This window comes from Lygodium microphyllum, chromosome 20 (assembly GCF_053477565.2).
Source record: "Lygodium microphyllum isolate KBCC chromosome 20, Lygodium_microphyllum_v1.1.10, whole genome shotgun sequence".
NCBI classification, from domain to species: domain Eukaryota; kingdom Viridiplantae; phylum Streptophyta; class Polypodiopsida; order Schizaeales; family Lygodiaceae; genus Lygodium; species Lygodium microphyllum.
In genome coordinates, this window is record NC_141154.1 from 34,838,980 (window position 1) to 34,863,566 (window position 24,587).

A 24,587-nucleotide genomic window follows, 5' to 3' on the forward strand; every position below is an offset into this window, starting at 1 on the left:
AATTCTAAATACAACAATTATTAGTTTCATGTTTGAAAATAACAAAGAACTATGAACTAATCGATGATAAATAACTAAACTATTAATTTTAGTTTAAACTAACTAACTAAAAGCAAGTCTGCATGTAAAACTAAGCATGTGCATAAAACCAAGTGTGTAACTAAATGAAACTATTTTCACTAGTTAAGCAACTAGCAACTACAACTATTAACTAAATAACAATGTAATCCAAAACTAACAAATCGAAATAACTAAAAGTTGTTATCCAAAACTAATGAATTGGAATAACTAAACACTATAATCCAAAACTAATGAATCAGAGTAACTAAATACTAACTAACTAATTTAAAAAAAACTATAAATTCTAACCAACTTTAAAATAAAAACAAATCTCTAGCTAACTAATTGAGAAAAAAACTACTCTATACTAAGAAATTTAAAAGAAAACGAATAGCTAACTAACAAATTGAAAAAAAACTAATTGCTAATCGCTAGTAACTAGTAGAACTAATTGAAAAAAAGCTAACCACTATCTCTATTTGCTAGACTAATTGAGAAAAAAAGTAATTGCTGAATTTTAAAAAAACTAATCACTACTAACGAATTGCTATAGCTAATTGCTACTAATTCATGTAATCACTAACTATCTAACTAATTGCTAATCGCTAATCAACAATTACAACTAATTGCTACTAATTCGTTTTGTTCATACACTCAATGGATCAAGTAATATTGACATTATTAGTGAATTAATGACATCATAGAACTGAAAGAGTGCTAAGGCACTCGAAAGATACTCCGCATTGAGGTATTTTACATGCAGGTGATAAGATGAAACTACATGGATTCAATGATTCTCATTATGTCTATCTCCTTCTCTCTCTCTCTCTCTCTCTCTCTCTCTCTCTCTCTCTCTCTCTCTCTCTCTCTCTCTCTCTCTCTCTCTCTCTCTCTCTCTCTCTCTCTCTCTCTCTCTCGTGTGAGGTCTTGATTTGTGTTGTCCATCAACTCCAACTCTGAATGTGAATGTTTGTCTTCAAATGTAATAAGTCACACACACACACACACACACACACACACACACACACACACACACTCTCTCTCTCTCTCTCTCTCTCTCTCTCTCATGTCTATATTGTCAAATTCGCGTTTTACTCTTTGTACATGTGCAACTAATCTTTGGACTTGATTGATCTTTTCTCTTGTTTTTTGCCATTTTTCTAAAATTTGGAATGAAACTAGGTTGACATGTGCAACTCAGTAAAGGAGTTTGAAGTTCTATTATGCAATTCTTGCATGTTTGTTATATAGCAATTTTACTAATGGTGTTTAGACATGCATCGTGTTACATAGCGAAGTACGTTTGTATATAAGTTTTTGGGTTGTTTAAATACATAGAGGGTGTCGAAAGGAGAATATGTATGCATATGTAGTTCGATCACTAATCGTGATTTTGAACGTTCACATTTCTTTTGGTCATAGGTGCCATGGCCAAGTGGGAATAAGAATGGAAACACAACGTTTTCCAAGGTGATATCTAGGCAGGGTAAGGTTCTTGCAGGCAAAGCCGTTTGTCCTGAATGTCGCTGTTTCAACGAGACGGTTATTATTTCGTAATATGATGTATGCAAACTCATGCTGATCGGCTCTTTGGAATGCCTGTCATCGGCTTGGCTCGATTACATTTTCGAGCAAATTGTAACATCTTTCATTATTGTGATATGCTTGGAGCATTGGGTCGAATGGAGAGCTTTCACGATGGAGCTCTATAATCCTTTCGATGGATTGCCTGTTGAGGATGCAAAGCCCTATCTTTTAGCAATATCGGATGTAGTCAAGTCAATTCTAGTAGATGACTGTGAAAGCGATCCATCATTCCAAGAGACTAGAGGGTTATCAAGAATAGATCGATGGTCCAAGGTTCCATTCGCAATCGCTCTTGTCATTTTGCAAGCCGAGATGGATGTATCAATGATGTTCAATAGTTGAAGCTGTAATGGCTTTGCATTGAGAATTCGTTTTGTGTAGTCTCGTAAGAGTGACACCGCATATTTATTTCTCTCTTTCTTTGCAAGAAATGGTCAACATTTATTATCATGTTGTCTCCATGTTGTTGGCATGCGAGGATGAGAATAGTGCTTGACAAAGCCATTGTAACTTGTATTTCTTCTATAGATGGATCGTTCTTTGAGAGTTGATAGCATGATGTTGCATTGTGACTATACCATAGAATGTGCACATTGTTAGCCTTCTAATGATGCTTTCACATTCTGTTGCCCAAGATGATTCGAATTTTCTATGTCGTACCAAGTTGCAGCAAACGGTTTTAGTAATGTTTTTCTAGAAGCTATAGTTTTCCTTTTTCTAGAAGTCCTCTGAAGGATGCCTTATGACTTTGTTTCTTTGTAGCGTCCATGTTGATGTAAACAATATGTTTTTATCATAAAACTGCAATACACTTATTTATGAAAAAACATGTTATACTTCGTAAATTTATTTAAAAAAAAGATAATTTATTTTTTCAACGTGCAAGGATGATAATTTTTTATTCTTGATAATAATTCTAACAAAATAAATAAATGAAATAATAAACAATAACAATACTTAAAAAACTAAAAAAAAGAGAAAATATGCTATATAGCATGCCAAAGAGTTAGCACAAATCTCTTCGCAATATTAAATAATTATAGGAGAAGGTGCCATTCCTCGTCCATTCACAATATCCGGTTTGTTGAAGTTTTACATTTTCGTTTTTTTTAGTATGTTCGAAAGTTCGTTACGCTTTTGTTTTTGCCATACGTTCAAAATATTATTTTCTTTCATTTTCGTTTCACTACTATTTACTAATCCTAAAGAACGAATGACGAAGATTTGAATTACTTAATACAAAGGTCAAAATTGTTTAAACTAATCCTAAAAAGAACGAATGATGAAGATTTGAATCTAACCTTTTAGCTTGCAAACGAGATGACCAAGGAACCGACGTACGTGTCTCCACACACTTGTGTATAACCTTCATCTCTAGTCAAATAAGAGATGAATCTCATAATGAAGAGAATGACCCATATAACTTAACTCTCCCCCTCTTATATACGCTTAAAGCTTCCCAATGTTCAAAGCTTTTCTTTAAGCTTTTGTATTTTACAAAATTGAAAAGTTTAAAAGCTTTCAAATATTAAAGTTTTTCTTCAAATTTAAATATAAAATATACTCTTATATATTCTTTTTTTAATCTTAAAAAAGAAAAAAGATAATTACACTAAAAGATTTCGAGACTTGTCATAATTGTAATATATAAATATATAAATAAACTAGATTTCTCCAACGATCTTATAAGAACTCCTCTGACAACCCAGAGACGCCTTCTTCTACTGAACGCAGGACATTTTGCAAAATCGTGTGAAGAATTATGGCTTCAGACGAGGACGATGACGAGCTCGATCAGGTGCGTTTTCTCTCTCTCTCTCTCTCTCTCTCTGTGTGTCAGCCAGCCAGCCAGTCAGTTCCTCTCTATTGATGCAATTTTTAAATTGTCATACAGGTTGCTCGACCTCCCGTACCTGCTGTCATCGATGAGGCAGAAGTGTACGAAGGCTTCAGAGCCAACTTCCCCCTGTCTTTTGGGAAGCAGGAGCGCAGACAAGCATCCTTGGAATCCATACACTCTAAAACCAAGAGGGACCCCCTTCCTGTTGTTCCTGAAAAGGGAGCCGGGTCTTCCTTGAAAGACAGGTTCCTGGCTGCCAAAGCAGACAGGTTGAGCACACAGAGGAATGCCGAACTGCACAGGAACGATGGCCTGCGCGAAATCAGAGGTCCAATTCGGGGTCCGCTTCCAATGCCAGCCCAAGAAATTGCATCCAACTGTACAGTGGAAGACACTGCCAGTCCCCAGCAGAACACGCTCGATGAAGATGTGCCAGTGATAGGCCCTCCTGTACCATCCCAGCCTCCCCAGAGTGATAGTGACGTGGAAATTGGTCCTCCGAGACCACCAGTCATGGACGATGCAGATCTTCAAAGCACAGACGATGAGGACGGTGACACTAATAGTGATGAAAATGACTATTATGAAGAAGATACGTATCGAGTACCAGTTAGCAATGAGATAGTCTTGAAAGGACATGCTAAGGTTGAACATTTATATCCGTTTGCAAATTTCGGTTCCATCTACTCCTTTGAAGAATTAACATAACTGCTGTAGTAATCATAAACTTCAAAAATGGTATTATCTGATGTCATTGATTTGGTGGCAGGGGTGGATAAAGTAGGAATGCAGTCACTTCATACTTGTCATCTTTGACTCCTGGTTTTAGCCTATAGAATGTTTCAAAATCACTTGTCATACATACAATGTTTTGGGCATTTCTTGTTTATTAATCATACAATTGTCAATGATTGTAGGTTGTATCAGCGTTAGCTGTGGATCCAACTGGTTCAAGAGTACTGACAGGCAGTTACGATTATTCAGTTCGAATGTATGATTTCCAAGGCATGGACTCAAGATTGAAGTCTTTTAGGCAATTTGAACCATTCGAGGGTCACCAAGTGCGTGCTTTGAGTTGGAGTCCAAGTGCTGATCGATTTTTATGTGTCACTGGCTCTGCACAAGCAAAGGTAAGCGTGCCTTTTTTTTCCCGTATATTTCATTTGACATTTCATGTTTCATGCATTGTACAATGAAATGGATCTAGCATGGTGTTTTGTCTTTTTATGTGGATTTTGATATTGACTTGGACATATCACTTTTTTCAACTTTGGTAATATTTAGGGTAGATTCAATTTGTCAAAGTATTTTGCCCATTTAAATATGATTCTTGAAACATTGCTTTGGAGCAAAGGGTTTCTGCATCTCTTCTTTTCTCTCTCTTTTGGCAAGGAAACTGGCTGATTAGAGTTGATTATGTTCTCCTTGGTCAGGGCTCATCAGGGTTTCTGTCGATTTATGCAAATCAGGGTTGATTGATATAGAATTTGATATTGCATATGAGTGTACATCAGTGTTTAGGCATGCATGCAATGTTCCTCAAACATGCAACGATTATTTGGGATGCCTAGTAGGGGAGACCGAAGATAGGCCACATGCGATGGCTATAGGTACACATTATTAGAATAGGGGGCAGCAATGGAAGCAAGAAGTCATTGCTGTGAGAGATTGTATCGAAATAAAGAAGAAAGAAAAACGTTGCAAAGGACACAAGAACTTGAGAAGAATATGCTCGGAAAATCAAATCCATATACAAAGGCACAAGGATAGTATAAGGCTTGGTTACCAAGTCATTGCTAGTGGACACAGTCTCCCTCTCTCCATTGGGATGCATCTATAAGTGATTGATTGAGGAGGTGGGAGCTTGTCTACATAGGCAAAAAAGTATGCCAACATCATAACACAACAGAAAGAGAGTTTGTATTCTTTCTATTTTTTTTCATGTTTAATTGTTTATTAAATTTGTTTCCTTTGCACTTACTAGATGTAAAGAAAAATGCATTAGAGCTAGCCACTGATAGTCACAGGTTAGGGTGGATCTACGCAGTGGGTTAAAGAAAAGATAGTACATACTTCCACCTATATGATTGGATTGGGTACTTGATTGGAACTCAAGCAGATCAGGGTCAAGCTTGCACAGATAAAGAATTAATGCTGTTGGCTAGATCCGCTAAAACAAGTAGGTACAATCAGTAAGATGACATGATTATGAAATGTTTGTACAATGTGCATATGTATACTGAAAGTTTAAAATGCACATATCTTTACATGGAAAACTTATATGAATATTTCAGCACTATCTTTGTAAGGCGCTCGTAAAAAGCTTTCATATGATACCCATGTTGGAGGGTCTTTAAATTTCAGGGGATTCTAAATTTCAGGAGTCTTGGATTGGTCTAAAAATGTTAGTTTTAAAAAATAGAGACGACATTTTGAAAACATTAAGTTTTGTATACTGATAGTGTTTACTAAATTTGATTGTTTCTATTTTTGATAATACTTGGTCCAAAAAGAAAAGCCATAGATAAGAGATAAGTGCCAGGAGACTTGTCACATAAGCTTCTAAGTGTCCTATTTGAAACCAGTCTTTCTCTTCGGATAGGGTAGTAAAATCCGATCAAGCACTTAATTACAACAATTGATAACTGAGCAAAACTGAAATGCATACATTATCTTAACAATCTTGAACGATAGACACCCAATTGGCCCTAAAATTAGTTTCCCTTCCGGTATTTCTTCAACTTTGATTGCTAATGGCTTGTGTACAAGTTGAGATTTCACAATCTCATTTCTTAATCCAAAAGCCTGTTATTGTACATACAATCAATAAGCAATTTGGATCAATTGCCCTTTGATTTTTACCTAGGACTTTCACAAATGGAACCACCAACTGGTCAAATGTTACCCCAATTTACAATGCATGGGTTGGTATCTAAAATCCTTGTCAATTCTACCAACTTCAAGTGCTGATTTCAATGTACGATGCCTTTTCTTGTTGGCACAAGTCCCAAGGTGATTATCAAACCCTAATTTTTGCAGAAATTTAGGGTTTACAATTGAAATCCTCTTGTTGTCCACCAAATCTGGCCGAGATGTGTTGGGAATGACTGAGATGTGCTGAGATCTTTTGAGAAATTATTGGAGAAGATGAGAGAGAGCTAAGATGAGAGAGAAATTTGATTTTCTTTACGAGAAAATCCTAAAATCTGCTTGTTGCATGCTCCAGCTTATATTTAACGCATTCACCTATTACCAGACAACTCCAAACTGTTGTCATCTAATCAACAATTTTATTACCAGCCCTTTGAAGGTGTCCCTTTGCTGTCCCCTATCTATTGAGGCCCCGAGATAATTGTCTTCTGCATCGAATTGCTGTTATCTAATCAGAAAATGGATCAGTAGCTCCCTCTCTTCCCTCTCTCCCAGGTTGTAAACTAACTGAATGGCCAAGACCTAGCTCCCAAAAACGTTTTTTGAGTTTGCATGGGCATGTTTGCCAAGTGGTAACCTTCTAAAACCAATTTTCAGCATTATCCAACCATTTAATTAATTCTTAGAATTAAATAATCTTAAAATTTAATTTCAATCCTTTTGACCTTGCTCAAAATTAAATGTGCCAATTCATAATTAAATTAGCTAGGCCATTTGCAATCTTGGAATTAAATAATCTTGAAATTTAATTTCAATCCTTTTGACCCTGCCCAAAATTAAACGTGCCAATTCATAATTAAATTAGCTAGGCCATTTGCAACTTGGAGGGGTCCCCAACCTCTGTTGATCCTTAGACTGACATTAATTAATGTTAGTCCCTAGTGTCATCATTGATACTTATTTGCCAAACAACTATTGTAGGGTCAAAACTAACACCAATTGACCTCGAAAGCCTAGTTGGTATAACTCATCACAACTTTGCCTTTAATACCAGTGTATCCTTGGGGCCCTTGGCCTATTGCCATGAAATAATAACCATGTGCATCATATATGGTAAACAACCTTGCACATTTGATTAATAACTTAATGAAATGTTATTGACAAGAGTTAAGCATCTTAAAATTTCACGTTCTTGTGACACTAGCTCTCCATTTTCCTTTTAAAGAGAGCTTGTTTTTTCTAATTCTGCATCAGTTTTCTTGGCTGTTAACTCTTGTACATCAATTGGAGACAACTTAAAGATAGCCCCATCCATCTACATCATCATTTTGCACTTCTCCATGATCTAATATTTCCATATTTTCTCTTCTTTTGTTGCTACTTTACAAGACAACAAACTTGCAAATTCATTACAACTCCTTCTTCTCGAGCTTTTCTTTCATTCCAAGAACAAGAAGCAAGTGATATTGATGTATTACTGCTCATCAATGGAGAAAGGCGGTTTTTCCTCTTTCTATACTTGGATTGAGTAGAAATAAATCGCTTTAGGAAAGGGGGTTTATTCATTTTCAACACTCAATCTGGTCTCCATTATTTTACGCTTTCATGGCTGAAATTTTATAAAATAGTTGTCATATTCGGCTTTAAGGATTTGTTCTATTCATTTTTAAATATTAAGCTTGAAAAAAAATGAATATTTTAATTGTTCAGTGTACTAAGTCGTTCGAAGTATCTACATTGGTTTAAAGCTTTTGCTTGATCCATATCCCAATACTGATAGTGCTTACAAATATAAGTTTATTTATTTTTAGTCCTTGCATTGAGTACTTGAGCATATTTTTCTTAGAATCCCAATGGAAGATTCAACTTCTATCCTTCAAGCCATTCAAAGCCTTAAAGAGAAGAATTGACATATTTGTGAGCAATTCTTAAACTAGAAAGAGTTGAGAAGGTCACATAATCTAAAGAAAGATGCCCATTAACCTTGAATAAGTTGTGCCCTAGAAGCCTTCCAAAGATAATCATAATTTAAGTAGCTAAACCGAGCATGCCAAAGGTCGGACTATGTTTGAGAGGTAAGAAGAAGAAGAGAGGTCAAGGTAGAAAGAGAGTTTAGCTTGTAGACGCCAATCTCCTCATAACTTGAAGTAAGTACCTGTGTTGATCCACGATCAAGAATCCGAAAGGAATCCTTGTCAAACTCAACCAAGGGACCAAGGGGACAAATCTTATGTACGGAAAGCAGATGGTAACCCCTTGGCACATAAAGCACCTTTGAAGTATGAGCACCACCGTGCCCATCTGGAATAAGTTGCATGTTATCTATTCTTTATATAGGAACAAAAGAGCTATTACCAATGAGAATCTATCCATGGGAAGGTTGCAAATGGGCAACAACTATTGCAGAAGGAGTTATGTGCCGAGAGGCACCACTGTCAACAATCCACTAACGAGGTTATGGGATTGTCAATGCAACATCATAAGCCCTAGGGATCGATGCCTCAATCACCTCCAAGTGGAGAAAGTTAGCTGATGAGGGAGCAACCACCACTGCTTTTGAATCCTTTGAAAACTTCTCTCATTTTCCTTGTCAGGGCAATCATTCTTTCAGTGACTTGCCTTGCCACAGATGCGACAAGTAGAATCATTTTCTTTGTCCCTCTTTGATTTGTTCTCCTTCTTCTTTTGATCTTTCTCCTTCTTTTGAGAGAACTGACATGTCAATGCCTTTGATTTGGAAGCATTCTGTCTTGTCAATTACTCCCCCTAGTCCAAAATCATATGAATCAACTCTTCCCAACAAAGAGTCTCTAGCCGCCCTGAAGCAATCAAGGCGGAGTAAAAAGCATTGAATTGGAGCGGTAACTAAGAAAGAAGAGTTATCGCCATGTCCTTTGAGGTAATCGCCTTTCCTACGTTCTGGATCTACATTTGCAATTGCCAAAGCTTATTGACATGCTCCCACATAGAAGAAGACTTGTTAGGACTCAAAGTTCTCATGTCAACCTCCAAATCATAGTCATTTAATTGTACATTTGATCAAGCTCCAGCCATATGACCCAAACCATGATTAAGTGCTCGATGTGAGCAATGACTGTTGGAGAGAGAGAGAGAGAGAGAGAGAGAGAGAGAGAGAGAGAGAGAGAGAAGAACGGATGCGGGCATTCAAATTGTCCCAATGTGCATGTACCTTCATCAACGCGGCTTTCTCATTTGAAGAAAGCTTAAAGGCATCGTAGGTTGTAGGACGGTCTATAGGCTCGGTCACAAACTTCGCCAAATCATAAGGCATCGTAGGTTGTAGGACGGTCTATAGGCTCGGTCACAAGCTTCGCCAAATCATAAGACTCCAAGATGGCAGGCATCATGACACGCCATATGTGGTAACTCTCCCTATCAAGCTTTTGATTTGAAGAATGTAAACGCCCCGAACAACGTAGTATACTTAACAATTATGATATTCGCTTGTTTTCGAGATTTAATATAAAAGAGAATGAGCACTTAAAGCTGAAAATGAAAATTACTCACAAAATTACAGCCATGAAAGTGTAAAAGTAATGGAGACAATATTGAGGGTTGAAGATGGGCAACCGGTCCCTCCCCCCCCCCCGCGCCCCCCCCCCCCCCCCACACGGAGTGTATTTCTGCTCAACCCAAGTCCCTTAGGGAAGAGCTCAGTTACAATCAACCTGAGAGTGAGGAGAAGTAATTCTCACTCTCACAAGATCATGCAAAGATGTACAAACACACATGCATTATCTATTATGCAATGATAAGAACTGATTTCTTTACAGTCTGAGAGAAGAAAGAGGGGAAATTAGCCTTTCTCCATCGTTGATCAGTAGTACATGGATAGGGCTTGCTTATTGTTGCTAAAATGGAAAAAAGAGCTCGAGAAGGAGGTGCTGTAATGAATTTACAGGCTTGCTGTCCTGTAAAACAGTAGTGATAGAAGAGGGAATATGGAGGAATTTGATAATGGAGAAGTGGGGGATGATGATGGGGATGGATGGGGCCAGTTTCTGGCTATCTATGGGTGCTGTACATGAGTTTACAGCAAAGAAAAATGATGCTGAATGAAGAAAAACGAGCTCTTATTTATAGGAGAGGGAAGGGCTAGTACAAAAGGGGAAAGTGGAGTAGCACAAGACAAGTGTCCAGCCACATGTCATGAGATGTGACAAGTGGTGGGACACTTGGAAACTTGTGTGACAAGTGTCTTGACACTTGTCTCTTCTCTATGGCCTTCCTTTTTGGGCTGAATACTGTCAAGAATAGAAACAACCAAATTTAGTAAGCACAGTCAGAGTATAGAATTTACTATTTTTAGAATGACATCCCTATTTTTTAGGACTAGCATTTTTAGGCTAATTCGAGGCTCCTAAAATTTAGGGACCTCCCAATATGGGTGTCATATAAAAGCTTTTTCTGTGTACATCGCAAAAACGGTATCAGAATCTTCATGCGACTTTCCTATGCAAAGAAATGTGCATTTCAAGCTTTCAGCCCACACATGCACATTGTACAAGCATTCCATGATCATGCCATCTTGTTGATTGTAACTGTCTGTTCTGGCGGATCTAGTCCACATTTCAAGGCATCAATCCTTTCTGTGTGTGAGTCTAACCCTGATATGCGTGAGTTCTGGTCATAGGCGCCCAATCGGGCCATATAGGTGGAAGTGTGAACTATCTTTTCTCTAACCCACTGCGTGGGTCCACCATAACCTGTGACCACTCATCAGTGGCCAACTCCAATGCACTTTTCTTTATATCTAATTAGTGCAAAGGAAACAAATTTAATAAATCATTATATAGACAAATTAATGAAAAAGGATACAAATTCTGTTTCTATAGAGTTGTGACAGCCCTCTGGCTTTTATTCAGCTGTCCTCAGTTGAAAAGCTTCTTGATATGGCTGAAGAATGTCTGGGTAATCCTTCATGAATTTTTCATTTACCCACTGTGCATCCGTTGTGGGTAGATTCTTGAATTTTAGTAAGAATTTTCGTGTCACAAGGCCACTTCTCGTGGTTCGATCCTTGTGAAACAAAATCTGTTCAGGTTCCAAGAGTTGCTCTGTTTCTTCAACTTCTGGGGGATCTTCAGTAATGGGTTTCTTTGGTTCTGGTCCTATGTAAGGTTTTAGCAAACTTACATGATTAGCATTGTGTATTTTCCAATGAGCAGGAAGCTCAAGTCGATAAGTAACTTCATTTATTTTCTCAATCACTTTGAAGGGTCCAAAGTATCTACTGGAGAGCTTTGGAAAAGATGAATTTTGACCGGAACCTTGTTTGAGCCTGCTTTTATCAAACTTTAGCAAGATATATTGACCTTTTTCAAAGCCAAAGGTCTTCTTCGTTTATCTGCTTGCTTCTTTTGTCGCTCTTGGGCAACTTTGATAGTGGCTCGAACTTGATTCATTGCTGTTTTTAAATATGAAGCAAACTCATCAACAACAAAAATCTTATCTTTAGTGCGAATAATTGGAGGAGGAATGACTTTACCCTGTACTATTTCATTTGGAGCTTTCCCTGTGGATGAGTGCACTGTATTGTTGTAAGCAAACTCCAATAATGGAAGATATTTCTCCCATTGTGACTTATGTTCACTAACATAAGCTTTCAACATATCCAAAAGAGTGAGATTCATCACCTCTGTTTGGCCGTCAGTTTGAGGATGAAAAGCTGAGGAGAACTTTAAAGTGGTTCCCAAAATCTCAAATAAAGCACGCCAAAAGTTACTTGTGAATTTGGAGTCTCTATTTGAAATGATCTCAGAAGGCATACCATGTAATCTGAAGATATGTTGAATGAGAAGTCTTGCAGCTTGTGCGGATTTCAATGTTTTATGACATGGAATAAAATGTGATTGCTTGCTGAATCGATCAATTATGACCCAAATCATATCATGACCTTGAGGTGTTCTTGGAATACCTGAGATGAAATCCATTGTGATAGATTCCCATGGATCTTTGGGCACTGGAAGAGTTTGCAACAATCCTGGAGTCTTCTGCCTATTATACTTGGATTTTTGGCATACTAGACAAGCCTCAATGAAGTTATGTGTATCTCTTCGTAATGTTGGCCAATAAAAGTAGCGCTCAATTGCACTTAGAGTGGCTGCCCTTCCTCTATGCCATGCATAAGGGGGTTCATGACTTTCTTTAAGCACCTTTTGTTGAACAGGAAGAGTGACATAAAGGTGATTGTTCATGAGAAGGTAACCGTCTTTGATGGAATAATCTGGATGAGAACCTCCTTGCTGTAAATTTGACCAAATTGCTGCAAAATTAGTATCTTCATCATAAGTATTCTTCATCGTTTGAAAATCTTCATGATGAGCCACTGTAATAGTTGCAATGCGAGGCACTCTAGAGAGTGCATCAGCAACTACATTTTGTTTCCCTGGAGTGTACATAATTTGAAAATGAAACATAGACAAGAAATTTTCCCATCTTGCATGTTTCTCCTGCAAATGCTTTGGAGTCTTGAAATACTTCAAGCTCTGATGATCACTTTTAATAAGGAATTCATTGCCTAAAAGATAATGTTTCCATATCTTCAAAGCATGAACCACTGCTAAGAGCTCCTTTTCATAAATGTCATACCTTTTCTCCACATCATTTAGACGACGGCTTTCAAAGGCTACAGCATGGCCTTTTTGATTTAGCACTGCACCAATACAATCACCGCAAGCATCTGCTTCCACCACAAATGGTTTTACCAAATCTGGAATGATAAGAATAGGTCCAGAAGTAAGAGCTGTTTTCAGCCTTGCGAAGGCTTCCTTCTCTTTTTTCTTCCATTGGAAAGAGGTATTCTTCTTTGTAAGGTCATGAAGTGGAGAAGCCATATGTGCAAAATGCTTGATGAAGCGACGGTAATAAGAGCATAAGCCAAGAAACGATCACACCTCATTATATCATGAAGATGAGGCCATTCTTGGATTATCTTGATCTTTTCAGGATCCATCTGAATCCCTTCAGAAGAGATGACATGCCCAAGGTAATTTATTTTATGCATGAAAAATTCACTCTTTTTACCATTTACCAAGAGTTGATTTTGTTGAAGTAATTGTAGAATAATCTCCAAGTGCTGATGATGCTCCTCTTCATTCTTGCTAAAGACAAGAATATCATCAAAGAAAGTACCGACATATTGTCGATGCTCTCTAAAGATGCGCTCCATCATTCGATTAAAGGTGGCTGGTGCATTGGTTAATCCGAAAGGAACCACCAAGAATTCATAAAGACCGTATGAAGTGCGGAAAGTAGTTTTGTGTACATCTTGTGGTATTACCCTAATTTGATGATAACCACTCTTTAGATCAATGCGTCTGAAAACGTTTGAGTCTCCTAGACGATCCAAAATGTTGTCAATTCTGGGAATAGGAAACCGATTCTTCACAGTGATTTTGTTGAGGGCTCGATAATCAATGCACATTCTGAATGTGCCATCTTTCTTTTGAACAAGAAGAACCAATGAACAAAATGGTGAGCTACTTGGCCTAATTAGCCCACGGTTGAGTAGGTCTTCGACTTGCTTTCTGATTTCTTCTTGTTGAGGATGGCTCACATGGTATGGTGCTATATTAGGAGAAGAACTGCCCGGAATAATATCAATATGATGGTCTTCTGGCCTTTCTGGGGGAAGCTGATAAGGAAGATCTTCTGAAAAACAATCTTTATACTTTTTCAAGAGCTGAAGTCGCTCTTGGTTTTCAGCATTCATATTATCTTTTACATCAGTGACATAAAGCAAACAACATTGAACACAATCCTTAATTGCTCTAGAGACTTGCATATGGCTTACCATAGGTATGGTGTCTCCAGCAGCTCCAGCTTGGATCTCGTACTTCTTGCCTTTGTTGGTAAGTTTTACCTTCTTTTTCTGAGAGAAGATGGTTGAATCTACTCTATGATTCCAGGGCATGCCAAAAATCACATCGCAACCATCAAGGTCTCCGGTACAGAAGGTATTTTTGCCACTGTAGCCTTGAATTTGAAACTTGAGCTTGCCAATGTAGGGTGTCACAGTCTTCACTGTGTCACCTTCATCGGCATTTAAAGCTTGGCGAACTTCTGCTGGAGTGTCCATCTCTTCATTCTTTAATCCAAGCTCTTTAGCTAATTGCAAGGAAATGACATTTTCATTCGCCCCAAGATCTATCAAGAATAGTGCTTGCTTACCTTGCAACTGTCCCCAAGCTTTTAATAATTTGCGCATCTCTGGAGTGTGAGTTGTGTTTGCAACTACATCACTGATAGCATTGATTTTCACTGGCGACTTAGGCTTGTTGTCAGAAACCTTGCTTTGTCCTTTGTTTGGACATTGCTTCGCTATGTGGCCTGTTTGTCCACATTTAAAGCACTTCCCTTCTTTCATGAAGCGCTGCTTTTCTTCTTCGGAAAGTTGCTTTGCTTGTGGGTATAAATTGGAGCGAAATTGAGGAGCATTAGGAGGTGCATAGGGCTTCATCTTCTTTTGATTTGATGGCTGCTTTTGCCGCTGTTTTTGTCCTTCATTTGGGGCTGAATACTCCTCATCATCAGCTACTCTCTTCTTATCATTCTTTTGGAATGATTTGTTGCCATTGTGCTCCATTTCCCATGTCTCAGCATGGTCAATGAGTTCCCTGAGACTAGAACAATGATAATGATTAAGAGCAGTACGAAGTTTAAAATGCAAACCTCCTTGAAACTTCCTAAGCTTTTCCGAACTGCTGATCTTCTTGAAATGTTGGACCTTCAAAAGTAGCTCCCAAAATCTCTTGGTATAGTCACCAAGTGACTCATTTTTCCTTTGCCAAAGCCGATCCCATTCCATTTTTACATCTCTTTTGAAATGAACAGGAAGAAATTGGCTTTGTATCATGCGAACAAAGGACCGCTATGATTTTGGGGCAGCATGATCATATTCCAACCCCGTCCACCAAGTATGGGCTAAGTCGGTCAAATGTAAAGCTGCAAACTTAATCTAATCTTTTTCTTAATACTTGTCACGACCATACAAAATTTGAAATTGACGAATAAACTTCAGAAGAAGATCAGGATTTCGAGAACCATCATACATACTGAACTTGATCTTTTTTTTCAAGTTGAGATAGTGACAGTCTTCTTTTTCTTCTTATGCCTTCGTCCATGTCCGGATCTTGAGGTTGAAGATGATGAAGTGCTTGATGGGGATGAAGATGGAGACGAGGGTGAAGAATGTCGACGCCTTTGACGATGATGAAGTCTTCCATGAGAAGGGTGTGACTCTTCGTCGCTAGAAGAGGGTCCATCAGAGTAGATGCCAGATGACTTTGAAGAAGAGGATGAGCTTCGACGTGATCTCTTTCTTTGTCTTGAAGTAGAATGGGACTGCCTCTTAGAAGTAGTTGGACTTCTTGATCGGCTCCTTTCATTGGTATGGCTTTGTCTCCTTGAAGCAGATGGGCTTCTTTCCTTGAATTCTTTGGGATTCTCAACTTTTTCTAGTTTGAGAAGTTGCTCACAAATTTGCTGATTCTCCTCTCTAAGACTTTGAATGGCTTGAAGGATAGCACTTGACTGATCCATTGAGACTCTGAGAAAAATATGCTCAAGCACTCAATGCAAGGGCTGAAAACAAACAAGCTTACAATTTCGAATTTGCTAATTCTCCTCTCTAAGACTTTGAATGGCTTGAAGGATAGCACTCGACTGATCCATTGAGACTCTAAGAAAAATATGCTCAAGCACTCAATGCAAGGGCTGAAAACAAACTAACTTATAATTGTAAGCACTATCAGTGTTGGGGTGAGGACCGAGCCAAAGCTTTGATACCACTGTAAACGCCCCGAACAACGTAGTATGCTTAACAATTATGATATTCTCTTGTTTTCGAGATTTAATATAAAAGAGAATGAATACTTAAAGCTGAAAATGAAAATTACTCACAAAGTTACAGCCATGAAAATGTAAAAGTAATGGAGACAAGATTGAGGGTTGAAGATGGGCAACCCTCCCCCGAAGGAATGTATTTCTGCTTAACCCAAGTCCCTTAGGGAAGAGCTCAGTTACAATCAACCTGAGAGTGAGGAGAAGTAATTCTCACTCTCACAAGATCATGCAAAGATGTACAAACACATGCATTATCTATTATGCAATGATAAGAACTGATTTCTTTACAGTATGAGAGAAGAAAGAGGGGAAATCAGCCTTTCTCCATCGTTGATCAGCAGTACATGGATAGGGCTTGCTTCTTGTTGCTAAAATGGAAGAAAGGGCTCGAGAAGGAGGTGCTGTAATGAATTTACAGGCTTGCTGTCCTGTAAAACAGCAGTGATAGAAGAGGGAATATGGAGGAATTTGATAATGGAGAAGTGGGGGATGATGATGGGGATGGATGGGGCCAGTTTCTGGCTATCTATGGGTGCTGTACATGAGTTTACAGCAAAGAAAAATGATGCTGAATGAAGAAAAACGAGCTCTTATTTATAGGAGAGGGAAGAGCTAGTACAAAAGGGGAAAGTGGAGTAGCACAAGACAAGTGTCCAGCCACATGTCATGAGATGTGACAAGTGGTGGGACACTTGGAAACTTGTGTGACAAGTATCTTGACACTTGTCTCTTCTCTATGGCCTTCCTTTTTGGGCTGAATACTGTCAAGAATAGAAACAACCAAATTTAGTAAGCACAGTCAGAGTATAGAATTTACTATTTTTAGAATGACATCCCTATTTTTTAGGACTAGCATTTTTAGGCTAATTCGAGGCTCCTAAAATTTAGGGACCCCCCAATATGGGTGTCATATGAAAGCTTTTTCCGTGTACATCACAAAAACGGTATCAGAATCTTCATGTGACTTTCCTATGCAAAGAAATGTGCATTTCAAGCTTTCAGTCCACACATTCACATTGTACAAGCATTTCATGATCATGCCATCTTGTTGGTTGTAACTGTCTGTTCTGACGGATCTAGCCCACATTTCAAGGCATCAATCCTTTCTGTGTGCGAGTCTAACCCTGATATGCGTGAGTTCTGGTCACAGGCGCCCAATCGGGCCATATAGGTGGAAGTGTGAACTATCTTTTCTCTAACCCACCGCGTGGGTCCACCATAACTTGTGACCACTCATCAGTGGCCAGCTCCAATGCACTTTTCTTTATATCTAATTAGTGCAAAGGAAACAAATTTAATAAATCATTATATAGATAAATTAATGAAAAAGGATACAAATTCTGTTTCTATAGAGTTGTGACAAGAAAGAGCTAGCAACACGGAGACCTTGTAGTCCATAATAGCTTGAAGCTCCATGTCAATTTCGATTAGCATTGTCAACAGAATGACCTGCACGAAAAAACAAGGGCAGCCATTGACTCCACGCATGGTGTTGGTGCATGCTAGGGCTAGAAGAATGTAACGTGATCGTCATCTGACTTTGGAGAGCTAGTAGTGGCGAACTCGGCAAGTAACCGCCTATAGTCAGCCAACTTGACTTTCAAATCATCCCCTTCCTTAATAGAGAACTCTTGAAGCTCAAAGTTGAGATTGATGTGCGGAGTACGATCACGAGTCGCATAGCGGTCAAGAAGGTGACTCCAACGCTCTGATGCGAGCGGGAAGTGCTGCTACTGAGAGTGAAACTCAGGAAGCAATCCCTGCATCAGCTCAACATTGGCTATGGCATTGCGGGGGCTCTCCATTGACGTATGTAATCAGGGTGAGCTAGTCGAGGGTCCGGCATAGGCTCTAGACCAATGATGAGGTTCCAAAGACCCTGAGACTCAAGCACTTGTTGCATGAAATTAGACAAAGTGGTGAAATTCGATCCGTTAAAACGTGTCTTATCCATGAAGACATTCTTGGCCGTTGCAACAGGAGTGGACCCTGAGACTCAAGCACTTGTTGCATGAAATTAGACAAAGTGGTGAAATTTGATCCGTTAAAACGTGTCTTATCCATGAAGGCATTCTTGGCCATTGCAATAGGAGTGGTAGTGCTCGGAGATGGATAGTGTGAAAAAGTGGAGTGTGGGTAGGACAGGGGAGTGGAGTACACTTGGGAAGGGGCCCCAGAGTGCCCACCAGGTATGCGGGTAGTGTGCAAGGTGGATCCATATGTAGGGATGGGTTGACTAGGCATGGGCATGGTAGCCACACGAGGAACCCAAGGAGGTGGAATGGGGAATCGGGAAGTAGAAGATGGGAATCCCTGCATATGTGTAACCCAAGGAGAGTGTGAAGATGCACCATAAGTGGAGGATGGAAACCCCTGCGTTTGAGTGGTCATGTGAGATGTGAAGCTGGGGATAGTGAGGGGGATGCCAGTGACAGTCGACCGAGGAGTTATGGGTGTGCTCATTTGCTGAAAGGTGAGAGATTGTGTTAAAGAGTGGCATTCCCCCTAACGAAGTACCATGGTGTAAAGAGGTAGAGAATGGGGTGGAGAAGGAAAAGGTGCTAGGAGCGGAGATGGAAGATTCAACCCCTAGGGTGTGTGATGCAGATGATGAGAGGTGATCAAGGTGGGATATAGAAGAGGGTGGGATGGGAGGGAAGTGAGAAGTGTGTGTGACATGCTCAAATGAAACAGAAGTTGTAGATGGCGGAATTTCGTCTGCTTCGTGAGCCCTCTCTATTGAAGTTCACATACGCAAAGCCATCCGGATCCTGTACCTCAAAAGAGAAACAAGAGAGGGTTATGATCCATGCAACACAAAAGAATTGTACAAACCTGACATTGGACCTGGCTGAGATGATGAAGATGGATTGCCAGACGTTCCGAATGCCGTATGTCCTCCATGATCGGAGAGGTGGCCAGCCTCACCAACTGGTCCGAATGTGGTAGGAAAACTGGTAGGAGGGGTGTAAACATCACTGTACTTGTTGCGATAGTACTCCTAAAGTCCTCGTCATGTTAGTGAAATCTGGTGAAGGTGGAGTGTCGTCCTCCTCACCAAGTCCATAATGCCATATTAGGGCCTCCAATGATGGAGAAGCCTGATAAGGCATCATAGGAACTGGAGAAGAAGGTGTCTGGGACATTGTGATTCGGTTACGAGTCGTATTGTGTGCCTCGCACAAAGACTAGCTCTCCATAATATTCGTAGGATACTCTTTACAAGAGCACCGGCTCTGATACCACGTGAAGAAAACTGCTAGGGTTTGCACTGAGGACACACAGTGTACGACCATGACACAAACACAAAGAGACAGACATAGACATAGAGGGCAAAACTCAAACCCTAAACGCAAAACTCAAAACTCAAACCCTAAATGCAAAACTCAAAACTCAAACACAAATAGAAGAAGGGAGAGAGAGAACACAACTCTGAAGTGAATGAATGCTGTAAATGAATGTAAGAGTGTACAGTGTGCTGAAGGGCAGAGCAATGTCGGAGTGTGACGTCCACCGGAGCCGGATCCCAAGTCTATGACCACCAGCCGGAGTGTAGGAGTGCTGAACAGTGAATGGCAGTAGGCTTTCACCAAAATGCAGCAGTCTGGAGGCTGGAAACTAGTAAACGCAGCAGTGTACCACTGATCAGAGGGTGGAAACTGCACACAGTCTGTTGTAAACAGCAGGCTGAAACAGTGTCTGATGTGGCTGGCGATAACTGGATGATCAAATCGCAGGAGATGATGATGTCGCCAGCAGCTGACATCAGCATGGATGAAGGCGCCAGCAGTAGGAGCAAACACGGATGGAGTGGTAGCAGTCTCGAGGGATGGACAGCCACATGGGAGGAGGCTGATGGCTGAGATCTACACGTGGAGTGAGAAACCTGCACAGACGGAATAAGGTTGAATGGGGGCAGTCTGTCCATTTATAGATGTGGAAGGGTGCCCCAAAAATTAGGGGTTGTCAGAGTACAACGGTGCGGAAGCGTAGGACTGAGAGAGAGAAAACGCAGAGAGAGGAGAGAGAAAGAGACAGTGGAAGATGAAGATCTGCTGTATAAAGTGTGCTGTATACAAAGATATGCAGATATATACATGGGCGCAGTGCGCTGGACTGCGTGTCTCCACCTCGACGATGCAACCTGCTGTTTATCTCGAAGTCCGCTGCAGTCTGCACGATCTCCTGTCTGAAATCTGCGAACAGAGACGGAATCTGCGCGAGCCTCCAGCCTGTAATCTGCGAGCAGAAGAATGTGGAAGATTGCTGGAAATCACGGCTATAAATAGCCAAGAACTGGGTGCCAAATAACTGCCTGTCGGCTGCATTAAATGCAGCCGACTGTACTGTACCAGGTCGGACTGCCACGTGGCAGTCCGACTGTATAGCCTGGCTACAGTCCGATCAGGCGACTGATCTCTAACACCCCCTCTCAGAGCCTGGGCGGGGCAGAAGCCTGAGGGATCTGGCATGTCTCCAAAGTAGAGCCTGGGGAAGCGCCTTCGTAAACAAATTTGCAAGATTGTCCTCCGTCTTGCAATACTCCATGGTGATGGTCTCATCCAAAAGCTTCTCTCTGATGAAGTGGTACTGGATCTCTATGTGCTTCGTCCGGGCATGAAAAACAGGATTCCGTGCCAAGGCAATGCAACTCTCATTGTCGCATTGCAGCAAAGTGGGACGAGTCTAGGGGCAGCCTGTTAGAGATCATAGCCTGTTTTGGAGGGCAACTGCACAGTCGGACTGCCACGTGGCAGTCCGACTGGTTGCAGCCCAGTCGGCTGCATTTAATGCAGCCGACTTATTTCCAGGCTGCGCCCTATTTCTGGCGCCCCATTTCGTGGCAGATTTCGACTATTTATAGTCGACACTTTCAGCAGTCTGTACACTCTTCTCTGACGCAGATTACAGACCGGTGACGCGCAGTTTCTGTCTCTGTTCACAGATTTCAGACAGCAGACAGTGCAGACTGCAGCAGACTTCGAGGTGGACAGCAGGTCGCATCGTCGAGGTGGAGACACGCAGTCCAGCGCACTGCGCCCGTGTATATCTTTGTATTCAGCATTCTTTATACAGCAGATCTTCATCGTCCACTGTCTCTTTCTCTCCCTTCTCTCTCTGCGTTCTCTCTCTCTCAGTCCTACGCTTCCGCACCGCTGCACTCTGACATGGTATCAGAGCAGTGTTTGAGGGCTGACTGAGCGTAGAATCAACCTGAAGAGGAGTTTCCATCGCAACACAAATTTGCGTTTTTTGCGTTTAAGGGCAGACAGGAGGGCTGCGCCTTGGAACAAGGCTGAAACGAGTGTGGGCGCACAGGAAAGGAGTACAGGTGGTGGATTTGCTGCTGTTTACTGCTGTTTGACGCGGAGGAAGTTTGAGTTTTCAGCCTACAAGTGCAGGTTTTGCTTTTTCATCGCCTCCGGCGGGTGAAGAAGGTTCAAGACGCGGAAGAGCCTTAGCAGGCTGAGTTTTCCCAGTCAGAGGGGGCTGCTTTTGCGTTTGTAAAGGCATTGCAGGTGAAGATGTCTACAGAGATTGACTTGGAGTTCCAGGCGATTATGGACCGGAAGGTGCCTGTCTTACCGGCTCTTCCTACAGATCAGAAGCTCGACGGCGACAACTACCGCATTTGGCGCGTCATGATGTTGGCCATTCTTGAGTCCTATGATTTGGCGGAGTTGGTACAGGAGATTGACCGGCCCTCGGTAAGAGATGAGTCCAAACTCTCTTCCGAAGCTCGTGCGGAGTTGGTCAAGGCCCAGTCTCATTGGGACAAACTGAATGCCAGGATTCGATCCTTTCTCTTTCTATCATGCACTACAGCCGTGATCGCTCACATCGAGCACTTGACGGTGGCTCGTGAGATATGGTTGGAGCTTGATCAAATGTACAATCGGATGACCCTGATGAAGAGGGTTTCTTTGGAGGTACAGATGCGGACTTTGTCCGTAAATAAGTCTTCTTCGCTACGGGAACACATTAACAAGCTAAGGCAGCTACAGATGCAGGTTCAGAATGCGGGGAAGCCGATTTCCTCCGAAGACATGGCGATCACACTACTGTCCCAGTTGCCGCCACGATTCGGTACATTTTACTCTACCCTCATTGCTTCTGGGCGAGAGTCTACTCTTCGGTGGGAAGAGTTGGTTCCTATGGTCTTGGACCAAGAGGAACAGTTAAAGGGACAGAATGCTTCCAAGACGGAGGCGCTGACAGGTCAAGTCTCTCAGAAGAAGGGGAAGGACCAAAATAAGAAGAAGGGGGATAACAAGTCCAAGAAGGACAAGGACAAAGACTCCACATGCCATATTTGTGGAAAGACCGGCCATTGGAAGAAGGATTGCCCTGACAAAGACACGAAGGACACCAAGAAGAAGGAAACCAAGGATTCTGGAGCAGTGGCTGCACCCTCATCAGCTGCATTTCTTCATCTAGCTGTCATTGAGGACGCTTCACCGAATGCTTCTGATGCTGCGATGACGGCTCCCCAAGCTCGAGAGTGGATTGTTGATAGTGGTGCCTCACGGCACATGACTCCTTCATCAGATGGTGTTGCCCAGTTGCGACCCTCGCGTGGGCAGATTCTCATTGGCGACAGCTCTTCAGTTTCTGTTGCAGGTCGGGGTAAGATGCAGCTTATTCCGGATGGACGAGGTGGTACCCATACCTCAGAGGTTTTGCATGTACCAGGACTAGGGTACCATCTCCTTTCAGTTCATAAGATTTGCTCCCTTGGTCTTTTGGTGGAGTTTGGCAGTACTACAGTGCGAGTCCTTGATCGTGAATCGAGGAAGGTTCTATCATCTGGATATGAGGAGAACGGCATTTACAAACTGAAGTCTTCCACCGCCCTCTCTACTCTTCTTCTTACCTCACAGTCACAGTCAGAGTTATGGCATGCTAGGTTTGGTCACCTGAACTATGACTATCTTCGGAAGGCGTCACGTGGACAGCTTGTTCGAGGGTTGCCGGATATAGTGGTGAGCCAGCAGCCATGTGTCTCCTGCATACGGGGGAAGCAGCATAGGGATGCCATTCCCCTCACAGCTTCCCGGCGGTCTACTTCACCGATGGAGCTAGTATCTACGGATCTATGTGGCCCTATGAGGAATGAGTCCCTGCGTGGGAGCTCGTACTTCATGCTGATCGTGGATGATTATAGCAGGATAACATGGGCCTACTTTTTGGCACTAAAGTCAGAAGCTTTCTCGCACTTCAAGGATTGGCTTCTCTTTGAGGAGAACCGATCAAGCCGGAAGTTGAAGACCTTGCGATCCGACAAAGGAGGTGAATTTGTGTCTAATGAGTTTGCTCGGTTTTGTGCAGATAGAGGAATTCACCAGGAGTTTGCCAATACCAATACTCCTCAAGAAAATGGTATTCTTGAACGGAAGAACCGCAGTGTGATCGAGATGGCGCGTACCATGATGGAGCACCGACAGACCCCTCAGGTTCTGTGGGCCGAGGCTGTGGCTACTGCAGTCCACATCCTTAATCGATCCCCTACTTCGGCCGTGGAAGGGATGACTCCATTTGAGGCTTATTTTGGGACAAAGCCAGATGTTTCTTACTTTCGGGTCTTTGGGTGTGATGCCTATGTTCACATTTCCAAGGCTCACCGTGATAAATTTGAAGCGGCTTCTCGAAAACAGGTATTTGTTGGCTACAGCTCCCAGTCCCAAGGCTACCGACTGTATGACCCCGTCAAGCGGGATGTATACACTAGCCGTGATGTGCGGTTTGTGGAGGTACCGGCTACTTCAACGGGTGAGGAGCATCGCGTTCTTGGAGATCCAGGGGAGAGTTGGGCTCCTTCTACAGTTCCACTGGAGCCCGTGCCTTTTGATTATGATTCTGTTTCTGACACAGAGTCTACTGTTCCACTGGACCCCTCTGAGGAGTTACCACCGGTGGATATTCCAGAGTCTTCTGCTGATGGAGAACGACGAGGGGAGGTTCGGCCTCCTCCTCGCTGGGCCCGTGACACACTCCGTGATTCAGGGATTGAGGGGGTTCCTGAGGAGTGGGGACCGCAGGATGGTCCGCGGCGGTCACGGAGGCACCAGGCGCATTCTTCGGAGCTTGTTTGCTCCAACTATTGTTTGATGTCCCGTGTTATGCAGGATCGAGAGCCCACCTCCGTGAAGGAGGCTTTACAGTCCGCAGCATGGAAGAAAGCTATGGAAGCTGAGTTGGAGGCTATTGAGAGGAATGGCACTTGGTCACTCGTGCCACGCCCCCCGAAGAAGAAGGTGATTGGAGTCAAGTGGGTCTTCAAGACCAAATATCTCAGTGATGGTACTTTGGATAAGCACAAGGCTCGCCTTGTTGCTAAAGGTTTTGCCCAGCGCCCGGGGAT

The 24,587-nt window shown here is 41.7% G+C and overlaps 1 protein-coding gene across 1 annotated transcript in view; it reads left to right on the plus strand.

Annotated features, from left to right (window-relative positions):
- The first annotated feature begins 3,334 nt into the window (after positions 1-3,334).
- The window catches only part of LOC148018829 (Transducin/WD40 repeat-like superfamily protein), a 59,257-nt gene continuing 38,004 nt past the window's right edge, over positions 3,335-24,587 (plus strand). Inside the window, exons 1-3 of the mRNA XM_087701444.1 lie at positions 3,335-3,445; positions 3,542-4,132; positions 4,405-4,617. Coding sequence (XP_087557570.1) covers positions 3,410-3,445; positions 3,542-4,132; positions 4,405-4,617 — 840 coding nt within the window. The 5' untranslated portion in view covers positions 3,335-3,409. The remainder of the gene's footprint in view (positions 3,446-3,541; positions 4,133-4,404; positions 4,618-24,587) is intronic.